At 55.5% G+C, this 11,965-nt stretch overlaps 1 protein-coding gene across 1 annotated transcript; it reads right to left on the bottom strand.

Moving 5' to 3' along the window:
- On the bottom strand, window positions 1-9,009 carry RBP3 (retinol binding protein 3). The gene is made up of 4 exons (XM_030335579.1): window positions 5,962-9,009; window positions 3,588-3,778; window positions 1,927-2,069; window positions 1-395 (listed from the first exon to the last, which is right to left on the bottom strand). The coding sequence occupies exons 1-4, from the start codon at window positions 9,007-9,009 to the stop codon at window positions 1-3; spliced, it is 3,777 nt and encodes a 1,258-aa protein (XP_030191439.1).
- Between the last annotated feature and the right edge of the window lie 2,956 nt (window positions 9,010-11,965).

The raw sequence follows: 11,965 nt of genomic DNA, 5'->3' as shown, positions 1-11,965 counted from the left end.
TCAGGCAGGACCACGTGCCGGAGTGCCCTTGGTGTGTGGCCTGGAGGTCCCACCCATCCTGGGGCTCCTCCTCGCCCTCAGCAGAGTGTGCTGGAGCATCTCCTTGGCTCTGGTGAGGGCTCCTTCAGCAGGGACAGCCACGTGGGGCACCACACCCACCCCTTCCCAGGAGCTGCCATCCACACCCCCCACTGAGCGGGCCGTGGGGATGGTGATGTAGAGATGAGTGTCATCCACGTGGTAAGTTTGTGGTGACTGGCAGCCCCCGCTGGTCACTTCCCCGATGACCAGTGCCCGGCCCAGCTTCTTCATGATGTAGGTAAACTCCTCCGCGGCGCCGGCTGTCAGCGCGCTGGTCAGAATGGCCACGTTCTTCTTGGAGCCGTAGCGTTCACCTGGAAGACAGAAGATGGGGAGTCCAGTCAGCACTGTGGGGCACCTGCCTTCTCCGTACCGTGTGGACCCGCAAAGAGGAAGGCCTGGGATTTGGTTCTGTGGCCTTGTGTCCACATGCAGGGCATTCCTTTGTGAGCCCCAGTTCTGCAAGTGTCACATGGGGCTACGAGCGTGTGCCCCACCCATCTCCAGTTTGTAAGGGCTTGACAACTGCTTCACGCACTTCTGGCACTTTTATCTTTGAGTGACGGGAAAAACCTTGACTCTCCCGAGGAAAGGATGTGCTTCCTCTTCATGAATCATAAGAATGCCTAACCTGCCAAATTCTCTTTCCACTTTGGACTCCCAGAAGACCCAAACTCGTGGCTTCACGACAACAGCCCTCTAGGGCAACGGTGTCCGATAGAAACACAACGTGACCCAGAAAGTGAGCCACAGATGTCGCTACAAGTTTTCTAGGAGTCACATTAAACAAGAAAAAAAAAAAAAAAAGCACAGATGACATGAATCTTAACCATATTTTATTTAACTCAACATATCCAAAACAAATTTGTCTCAAAAATGTAATCAGTAACATTGTGGAGATATTATACGTCTTTATTTTTCCATAAAAAGCCCGAAAATACCTGGCGTATATTTTACACCTGTCACATCCCAACTCATATGAGCCACATTTCAGTGCTCAGTAGCTGCATGTGGCAAGCGGCTCCCATACTGGACATCATTGCAATCTAGGACCCCATGCTCTTGCAGATTTGAGTCTGTTTGTAACTCCTGGTTTTGAATACTGTTTGAATTTATAGTTCACCCGGTTCTAATTTTTATTTACGTTTTGCAGTCTTTGTGAATGTGTGCCTTGGAATCTCCCTCGAATCCTTGTGTGATAAGGAAGTGTACAAATGAAAATTGTGGGGTGCTTTTCTGGTCATATGCACCCTTCCCCCCACCGCTCTCCCAGCCCCTTGTCGGATGGGAGTGCAGGTTTCTTGGTTTGTCATGCTGAGCAAGGGAGTCAGAGTGAGCCTATCACCCGTGACGGGGACCACGAGAGCCCTGGCTCTACAGAGCATGGCGCCTGTGCAGGGCAGAGGCCCCATCAGAACCACAAACTTTATTCAGGCAGGTGTGCTGAGCTGCTGCTGACAGCTCAGGGAGGATGAGCACCAGCAACTCTGTGGGGTTTGGTGAAGGGCAAGGGTCCTTCTAATTCTGCCATGCCTTGCATGCTGATGGTTGTCGTGGCCAGAACAGAGGGCATTTTGGTTTTAGAGAAACCGGCATTCAGATTTGGGCGCTTCCACTTATTAGCTGGGTGATGTTAGACAAGAGACTCGACCTAGTCAAGGCTCATCTAGAAAATAAGCATAATGGTAGCATTTTGTAGGGATTAAGAATCATATGTAAAAGTGCAGCGCATGCAGAGCTTTATATTCCATTTACTGTTACTTTTCCCTGGACCCAAGCTGTCTTTCCCTGATTTTCCAGAAGCTTCTAGAATGAGAACAGGAAAGGGAACGCGTCTGTACATACCTGCGAGCCGGGTGTGGGTCCAGAGCTCACTGACAGAGTCGTTGGGTCGGCTGTAGATTTTGTCCAACAGAATTGGAGGACCTTCATCAAAGAAGTAGGAGCACAGGGCAGAGATGGAGGAGGTGGGGCCACCGATGTTGAACCTAAGGGAAGGGAAGTGGGGGTCATTGGGGCAGAGCTCACAGGGAGGCCCTCGGTTCCCCTCTGGGAGCCTGGGACCTTTGCCCTGAGGAGGACACTAATTCCAGGCAGCCTCCCTGTCCCATCCTTCTCCTGCAGAATTCTGTGGTTGGCATTTCCCAGAGTACAAGTCTCTTGAGAAATTTCAAAACACTGGTGCCATACTTGCCCTTTCTGATCACATATTAATACATTATGTGATACATATTGTGTCCATTACATTAAAGGCTCTGACAAGTCCTGCAGTCATGAACTTGCTGATAGATTTTCCTCATTAACTGACCATGGACTGCTCTCCACACCCATGCTGCCTGTGAGGACACTGCTTTCCCAGCTGCATTCTCTATAATTTCATAAGACCCACTGGGCATTTTTGTTCAGGTCTCCTAATGAGCTGCTACTTAGTATAGCCGAGTGCTCAGAGTTGTGGAACCACACTGGATGGGGAGTGGAAGAGTGGGGGAGGGGACAACCTGTGCCTGTCCTAGGACGTTGGGATTTGCCCTGTTATGTGAACTCTTTGGGACCCTGTCTCCTCATCTGTGAATAAGAAGTGTGGGCTGGTGATATGATAGGAGTCTCTTCTGGTTGAAGGTCTAGGGTGGCCCAGCTGGGTTTAGGGCCTTTGACCTCAGTGTCTGAAACTCCAAACCTCAGGTCAGAAGGGTCTGGAAGCACTCTGTAGGCTGGGCCACTTCCTCTTTTACAAATGTAGCCACAGAGCCCTGGGAGAGGTTTTGGAGAACAAGCCTCTGAGATCTGGAGCCCTCTAGTGACAGACAAGAGCCACAGCTGAGCTGCAGACAAGCAAGTCGTGACTTGGCCAATTCTGGCAGCCTGTCTCCTGCAGCTGCAAAGTGGGGTTCTGTATCCTGGGGGAGCAGCCTGCCCCTCCCTGTGTCCATGGAGGCAGGGGCCTGGTCGCTGGGGGTGGGTGTTCTTCCACCCACTCCAGGAGGGAGGTCTCTACCTAAAAGCGTCCCTCCACCAGCCATTCTGTGATGCAAAGAATTCTTTTTGCCACGATAGTGGCTTATTCTCAGATTCTCTCGGGGACTCTGGCTTTCCAATTCTCATGGTCAGGGTGGTCACGGGCTGACTTTGTATGACATAAGAGGCACAGTGCAGGTGGTGGCCTAGCTAGCTGTCCCAAACATGACTGATCACCAGAATCACCCGGGGTGATGCCTTTCAAATACACAGATGACTGGGCCTCACCCCGGAGCTTTAGATTCAGTAGGGTCACGTTAAGCCCCCAGAATCTGTTTTTAAAGTCTCCCTTCCCCCTCTCTCTCCGCTGAGTCCTATGGCCAGGCAAGTTTGGAAACCACAGGAGTAGCCCAGTGATTCTCAGCCTGGAATTAACACTGGGATCATCTGAGGAGCTTAGAAAGATCACCGATGTTGGGGTCCCCCACGGCCGATTACGCCAGAACCCCGGGGTTGGCTGGCCAGAGACCTCTGCCCCCCCAGCCACTGACCTCATGTCAATGATCATGGCATCCGTGTGCACGATCTTCTTCCAAACATGCTCCACCAGCAGCTCTGACACCTGGGTGAGCAGCTCACAGTCCCCAAACGTGTCAAACCTCAAGTAGCCAAGGTTGTCCTCAAACACATTAGTATGAAAGGAAAACTTGATCAGGTCCTCAAAGACTTCAGGGGAAGGGATCTGAAAAAAATGGGTGGGGGTCCAGCTCAGTGTCAGCAGAGGAGCAGATGTTACAGCTCAGGAAACCGGGCACCACAGTTTTCCTTTATACGTGAAAGATATTGAGGGTATGGGAGGGAATTAACATTTCTGAAGAAGGTTTCCGATGGAGCGCCTAGGAGGTTATGTGGGTGGTGAGCCTAGGATGTGGACCCAAATGAGGTTGGCAGACTCCTTACAGAGAATGTTCATGCATGTCAACCCCACACCGCGGTGTCCAGAGCTGCAAGGCCCAGGCGTGGTCTCCACTCTGACTCCCCTGACCTCACCAGATACCTCCTGATGGTTCTGAGTTCATCTTCTTCCCTAGGGCTGGGAGGGAAGACATTAGCTAGCTCCTGGGCCCCTGAACCTTTAGAAGGGGGTTTGGCCCTGTGCTGAGCACATTGCAGCCCTTACCATCACCATGAGGGCACCCTATAGCATCCCCATCCTTTCAATGAGGACACTGAAGCACAGAGTGATTAAGTAACTTTCCCAAGGTCACACAGCCAGTAGGTGGTGGAACCAGAAGCTGAATCCATATGTGACTCCAAACCATGAATCCTGGCGATGCTGGAAAGGAGTGGGTCCTCGATTTGGAATCTGGTGGCCCTGTGAGTCTAGCACAGTGCTGGCACATTCTAGGCTCCCCCAACATGTTTTGTGCCTCATCTTCTCTCTCCAAGACTGCTAAAAGGACACAGGCTCTGTGGGCCGGAATGTTAACTGGGACACCCAGCCTCCAGGGTCTGCTTTGCCCTTAGTCACAAGCTCTTCAGCCATGGGTCACACTCCTCTGCACCCCTCTGGGTTTCCATTTCTCTTTTTGTAAAACAGGGATGATGATTCTGCACTAGATGCTTCTGGTGCCCTTGGCCCTCCTCTGATTTTTGCTACAACCGCCCCTCGCCTGACAGGGCCTTGCCTCCAGCACACCCCTATGTCTTTCCATTCTCGATTTCAGGACCTTCTCCAAGCTGCCTCAGAGTTTGAGAGAGTTCATGTCCCCAGGGGGACCTTTAGCCAAAGAAGGACAGGAACTGCTGTGTCCCGTCTGTAGATGGACAGCTCCGGGAAGCCTTCCCCACACTTGTTAGGGTTCCATCGGAATTTTAGGAAGCAACAGCTTCCATAATGCCCTTACCCATCAGCTTTTCCTCCTTTCCTATCCCATTCTCCCTGCCTCCTCACTCCTGCTTCAAAGACGGCCTCCCACCTGAACTGCCTGCATCCTAGACCTCCTTTCAAGGGACCCCGAGACAAATGCTGCCCTGACTACTTGTGACTCTGCCACAGAATCACAGAGGATAAACGACGTGGAGAGATGTTGTAGATGCTGCTTCCCGATGAAGCTCTTAGCTTATGGGAGTGCTTGATGAATCCACGGCCACTGGTCTAGGGAACTTCTCTCTCATCCACCCAGCAGCAAAACTCCTCAACCTTGATTTACCTTTTCAGTGTTTTCCCCAAATGCCATTGCCGGCTTTGAATATACTGACCACAATAGCCTTGCTCGGAATTTCCCATCCAGCTGGCCCTTGGACCAGACTGCACGCCCACCAAGTGTAGCTCCTTCCGGATGCTTTGCATCATGGGAGGGGAGGAGAAGGCAGGTGGTGCCTGACCACTGCCATGATTCTCCAGGCTGTGCACCGTCAGCACCCCTGACCATGCCACAGCCTGTGTCTAGGCTCCATGCTTTAGCTCTGAGGCAACTGTGAGGCCAAGACCTCTGCCTGCTCCTCTCTCTCCATCTGAAACCCCCTGAGGCGGGCAGGTGGTGAGAATGAACACAAACCCCGCATTTCCAGGGGACAAAATCGTAGTGACTTCTCATGACCTGACCTTTCCGCCAACACTGATGATGAGAAGTGCTGCAAACATTTGCCTTCCACCCCGCCAAGAGTGCCACTCCTTCTATACCAGGGGTTTTCAAACTGAGTCCTCGTGGGTTATCGGTGCTCTACAGAGGTGCTCAGGGACACCAGAAGGAGAAGGGATGACAGGATGAGAGGAAGGGAAAGACGTGACTAATGAGAACTTAAACACGAAAACGAGTCTGGAAGCGATTGCCCGGCACCGTGCACAGAGCCCTGGATGTGCAGACAACCGGTCGGCTCATTGCTGGGACTGTGCTAGGCTCAGTCTCCCTTGTGTCTCACCTGCATGGGCACAATCCCAGGAATGCGGTCCTTGGCATCCTCGGGGATATGGGCTGTCTTCAGGTGTGGGTCTCCGGACAGCATCTGCAGATCGGCCCCCAGCATCTCAGCCAAGGCCCCTTCTGAGGTCACCCTCGAATAGCGGCTCTGCATACGGCTCAGTTTGGCCGCCATCTTGGCCCCCAGTTCAGGGGAGGCATAGTTATCGGCTACCAGCTTCCCGGTTGTCTGCAGCACAGTGGGCACCTTGGCCCGCAGGGCCACTATGTCCCGGGCTGTGGAGAGGGCCTCATTCATGGGCACGGTGATGTCGGGCTCCACCCCAGCCAGGTCCCAGGCTTCACCTGTGCTGGCGCTCAGGGCCATCTGCGTGGGCATGGAGGCGTATAAGGGGCTGCTGCCCACCTGGTAGATGCCCACAGAGAGTGCTCCTCCAGCTGTGGGCTCCCCAATGACGGTGGCCCGCTGCAGGTCCTGCATGGTGTGAGCAAACGCCTCAGCTGCCGACCCGCTGATGTGGCTCATCAGGATGTAGAGGTCTTTGTGGGGGCCGTAGCGCTTGCCAGCCACCTGGGGCAGGGTCCACACTTCCATGACCCTCGAGGTCGCCCTGTCAAAGACAGAGTAGAGGTGCTGGCGGGGCTCCGCTTCAAAGAAGTAGGAGCAGAGCAGCGGCACAGCCGTGGAGTAGCTACCAGGGTTGTAGCGCAGGTCGACAACCAGCGCGGCCGTGTCCACCAGCCTCTGCCACACCAGCTGCACCAGCTGTGGCCCGATGGCCTTCACCGTCTCCAGCTCGGCCATGGCGTCGAAACGCAGGTAACCCAGCCGGCCAGGCAGCACCTCTGTTTTAAACAGGGCTTCGATGAGGTAGGAGACCTCCTCTGGGGAGGGCACGACAGGGGGTGGGGGGGGCACCTCCTCGGCCACCATCTCACCGGGGCTGTGGAACACCAGCAGACGGTGGTCCCCAGACATCTCCTGCAGGTCGGCCGTGAGCTGGGAGGCCAGTGACTCCAGGTCCACGGCGGTGCGGTAGGCCCCCTGGGCCAGCTTGGCTCGAAGCAGGGCACTGGTCTGCCCGATGACCTCTGGCCGTGCATAGTGAGCCTCGACCAGGTGCCCCGTGCCCTCCACCAGGGCCTCCAGGCTGCGGTGGAACTCCAGCACCTCCTGGGCCCTGTCCAGGGCTTCCTCGGCCAGCACGATGGCATCGGGCACCACGCCACCTCCCAACCAGCACTCGCCGTGGTTGTCGATGAAGGTGAGCACAGGCACGGTGAGCACCAGGCCACCCTCCGGCGTCTCCAGCAGGGGCACCGTGCAGGTGTGCAGCAGGCTGCCCGCGGTGATCTCGCCCACCAGCGTGGCCCAGCCCAGCGACTGCATGAGGAAGGCCAGCTCCTCAGCCGCGGTGGCAGTGCGGTGGCTGGTGAGCAGGTACACACCGCGCTGGGTGGGGTAGCCCCGGCCCAGCAGCTCCATGCGGCTGAAGTGCTCCTGCGTGATGTTGGTGCGGCGGTCATAGGTGGTGAAGAGGCGCACGGAGCCGTTGTCGGGGCCCTGGAAGTAAGACAGTAGCAGGGGCACAGCAGAGGACGGCCCCCCGGGATTCTGGCGCAGGTCCACGATGAGGTGCTCCGTGCCCTGCAGGGGCGCCCACACCTGGCGCACAATGTAGGGGCTTAGCACCTCCAACACGGAGGCATCGGCAAAGCTGTCAAAGCGGAGGTAGCCCACGTTGCCCGGTAGCACCGACACCTGGAACATAGAGACCACCAGGGCCTGCCGGGCAGCCTCAGCTCCGGGCACCGTGGGGACTACCTCCGGAGGCTCGTCTTCGCCAACCTCGGGCCCAGAAGAGGCGTCCTTGGCCCTCACGGCCCGCACCAGGAGCCTGGGGTCCTCAGACACAGTCTGTAGGCCAGCGTTGAGTTTGGTGACCAGGTCCTCCTCCGAGACTACTGCGGAGAAGTCCATGTTGGCCAGGTGGTGCAGCAGGCTGGGCACACGGTCCACCAGGGTGTAGTAGGTCTGTAGCGCCTCCTGCAGGCGCCGGACAACTCCTGGCAGGGCCCGGCGCAGAGTGAGGATGGCCAGGGCTTTCTCTAGGGCCTGCTCGGCTGGTGTCCCCACACAGGGCAGCACCCCACTGCCCTCCCATGTCTGGCTGCCCCCTCCCAGGGGCCCTAGGGACCTGGACACGGGCACGGTGAGGAAGAAGTCAGACTGGCCTATCCTCAGCTTCTGGAGGTCCAGGGCACCCCCCACAGTCCGCTCACCCACCACGATGGCCCTGCGCATCTGCTTGAGGATGTAAGTGATGTCCTCAGCCACGCCCCCAGTGTGGCCGCTGGTGAGGACCACCACATCCTTGTCGGCACTGTACCTTTCTCCCAGCACCTGGGGCAAGGTCCAGATCTCAGTGGTCGTATTGGAGGGACGGTCGTAGATGGTATCCACGTGCAGGACTGTGTTCCCTGGGTGCAGGTAGGAGATGATGTAGGGGATGCCGGAAACATGGCCCCCGGTGCAGTACCGGAGGTCCAGCACCAAGGCAGAGGTGCCCATGAGCTTCCTCCAGACGCTGGCCACCAGGAAGCCCCCCAGCTTGCTCACCACCTCCTGGCTTGGGATGTCGTCCACACGCAGGTAGCCCACATTGCCCTCCAGAACCTCGTGGCGGATGCCCTTCTGCAGCCGGGCAAGCATTTCCTCTTTTGTGAGGTTGGTGAGTGCTGGGGCTTGCCGGGGAGCCTCGAGGGTGCTGGGCTCGTATGAAATGACCAGGCGAGGGTCGTTCAAGGAGCTCTGCACCCCAGTCGTCAGCACATGGGCCAGAGTCTGAGGGTCCGAGATGGCGAGGATCTCACGACTCTTGATGGCCTGCTCGATGGCTTCCTGCATCCCCATCAGGTTCTCTGGGAAGCAGTAGTTATCCAGGAGGACCTTGGCCATGTCCAGCACCAGGCTTGGCTGGAACAGGTGCGTGGGGCCAGCCAGGCCACAGAGCAGCATGGACAAGAGCAGGGCCCATTCTCTCGTCATGGGGATCCAGAAGGAGAGCTGGCTCCCAAGCAAAAGCTCCCTTGACTGTGCGTAAGGCCACGGCACTGCCCTGTGCGGCTGCCTTCCTCCCTCGTCCTTCTCAGCGGGTGGACAGAAGGTCCGGGGCTAAACTCGGGAGTTGGGGTGCGGCTTCCAGCTCCAGTAAGCCTTTAATCCTGTCTAATTCAAGCGCATCAGCCCTGGGGACTGGGGAGAAGGGCCCGAAGTGGTTTGACCCAGAAGGTATGTTGGATCTCATGCTACTGTGCTATCTCTGTGTATAGTAATCTGAATAGCCACCGTTTATTTGCAGTTCCTGCCGCATGCCAGACTCCGTGCTTCATGCTTCACACAAGGTGACAGTTTTCACCAGAGCCTTGCAAAATAGAGCTGTTAACCTGCTGGAAATAGCATCTTCCCACTACACTGGGTGATCCATGCCTCTGGAATTAGGTAGAGCTCACTGGAGGCCCGGCTCCGCGACTCACTGCTCTGTGGCCTTAGGGAAGTATCTTACTTATTGTGTAGATCACGTGAGAAAATATGTGTAAAGCATTTCACGGTTTCAGGCAAGACGGAAGCATTCCGTCGCTGATAAGTTCTCCCTGGTAGGTATTATCTCTGCTGTAGAGCTGAAGAAATAGATCTCAGTAGCTTACTGAAGCCCATCACCTTAGGGGTGAAGGGGACATTGAGAAGAAGTCTGGGGGGATTGCAGTCAGCCCAGACAGTGCAGAGGCTGAGTCTGGGGCTCCCATCTACTTCAGGGCTTGAAGCTTTTTTCTATATCTTGGTAATGCATCCAGGGAATTGGGGTGGTCCCCCCCTCCCGCCGCCACAACAGCTTTCAAACAGTAGGAATACGATGTCCGGACCTCAATGCAGGATGTGGTGAGTGGGAGGGGCTTCTGCCTTCTAGACACCATGGGACCAGTGATTCTAGGTCAGGTGAGGTTAGCTCTGAGACCTGACAAGTGTCCATTCTCCTGGCTAAAGAAGACCCCCTGCTGGGTAAGGGCTCAGCTATGGCCCGCTGCTTGCGGGAAGAACCCAACTGCAGGACTTAGGTGTCTGTGGTCCCAGACCTCACAGGCATCCAGATCATTCCCTCACCTGCACAGAGCATACAGGCCTGTCTCAGGTGAACAGCTGGACCCTTAGGCTCCCAGATCTTGCTCCTTGGCATGGAAGGGACATGGGTCCTGCTGAGGGCTGACTTGCCACAGATCTCCAAGCGTATCTGCCATGGAGCCCAGAGTCTAGAAGCCTTGCTTTGTCTCCGCACCCCTCTGAGGGTGGGCACTTTCCATATTTATTAGACAAGCACGGCTCAGACTGCACAGCCAGGAAGAGCGCTGGGAGAGCGGCCTGCCTCCACTCTTCTCACTTTGTCCTGTTATCGCCACCACACGCTTCTTGAGTCGTGTGGGCAGCAGGCGGGCACACATGTGTCCCTCAGCAGGCACCCCCGCAGGAGGTGCTCCGGGAGACGGGGGGCTTTCTCAGCGCCCCTGAGAACCACAATCCGCTCTCTGGAAATCATTGTCTGAGGATGTTTACCAAGTGGTTTATGAAAGCCAAAGAGGTCAATTAGCTAAAACAAACATGTTTTTAGCTCATTAGGATTTGTTTAATGCCCAAGTGACATATGGTCACATCACTCCACTATTTGTAGCCAATGAGGTGAGCCTGATTTATTATAACAATAAGGCCTCCTTAGTCCCTACTGGGAAGATTGGGCCTTTCACTCTGGCCCCAACTTGGGGAATCACATCTCAGAGTATGCCATCCTGGGCCTCTGAGGGCACTTCTCTGTCATTGCGTGAGCTCAGGCAAAGCCTCTGGGCCAGGAAGTGCAGAGGATAAAGACAATCAGGAAAAGGTCCTTCTTTGGGGAAGGCGCTTCCCCTGGACATTCCTTAAAATGCAGCCTCAGGATGGGATTCCTGCAGCTGTTGCTGGGCCCTGATTTGTGGGGATGGCCCAGAGCCTCGCAGAGGATGTGGAAAACAAAATGAGGGTCCACTTCAAGTCATCAGGGGGGCAGAGTTAGTGCCTGCAAGGGGATGTGATGTGTCCTCTTGTGGGTGAAGGGAGAAAATTCTGTCCCCAAAGTTCTCCAGTCTGTCAAGGAACCAGGGATGTTCCCTGGTCCCCAGGTGAGGGGGAACATAAGCACTTGGCAGTCAGCTAAGGACAGTGCACCTCAGACAAGTCCACGGTGAAATCCAGGAGGAGAGAAATTCCACACCTTCCCATCCAGTCCTTGCTAGCCATCAGTCTAGGGGGCTACCGAGAGTCCCATGTGACCTTGGGTTGGATTTTGGAGTTGGGATGAAGTCAGAAGCCCCTGCCTCCCTGTCACTTGCACAAGCAGCCATGCGGGCAGAGATGTCAAGAGTACAAGCTTGGGAGCCTCCGCCCCGACCAGCCCTACTACTTTCTAGGGTAGAGACCTTTATTAAGTAACATGACTGCTCTGTGCCTTGGCTTCCTTGGAAGGGAAACAGGATAAAGTTTGCATTGTTGCAACAGTGTTGGCAGGTGTAACAGAGAAGCTGAGGACTCAGTAGGAGTTGGTGAGGGGCAGCCTATGATCAGAACTCCCCTGTGGGGGTGGGGAGAGATACCCCAACAGGCAGAAATAGCCCTCGGGCCCCTGGCATATGGAATGTTTCTGAGGCCCCAAACCTTCCATTGGCCTCGGTGTGTCTGGAGAATCCGTATGCCTGAGAAAAGCTGGGGCTTAGTGTTCACTCCAGAGCACAACCCGCAGCGATCCAAATGTCAGATTAAAAGGGGGATGAAGCACAGAAGATGTGCTATTGGGATGGTCACATGGAACATGCCTGGAGCCTGGGCAATCCAAGAAGGAGCAAATCACCTGTTACATTACAGATTCACTTTTTGCTGTGGGCAGAGGCCTTATCTCTGTCTATTATCCATCCATCCATCC

Source organism: Lynx canadensis, chromosome D2 (genome assembly GCF_007474595.2).
Source record: "Lynx canadensis isolate LIC74 chromosome D2, mLynCan4.pri.v2, whole genome shotgun sequence".
NCBI classification, from domain to species: domain Eukaryota; kingdom Metazoa; phylum Chordata; class Mammalia; order Carnivora; family Felidae; genus Lynx; species Lynx canadensis.
This window is presented reverse-complemented; position numbering and strand designations above follow the sequence as displayed.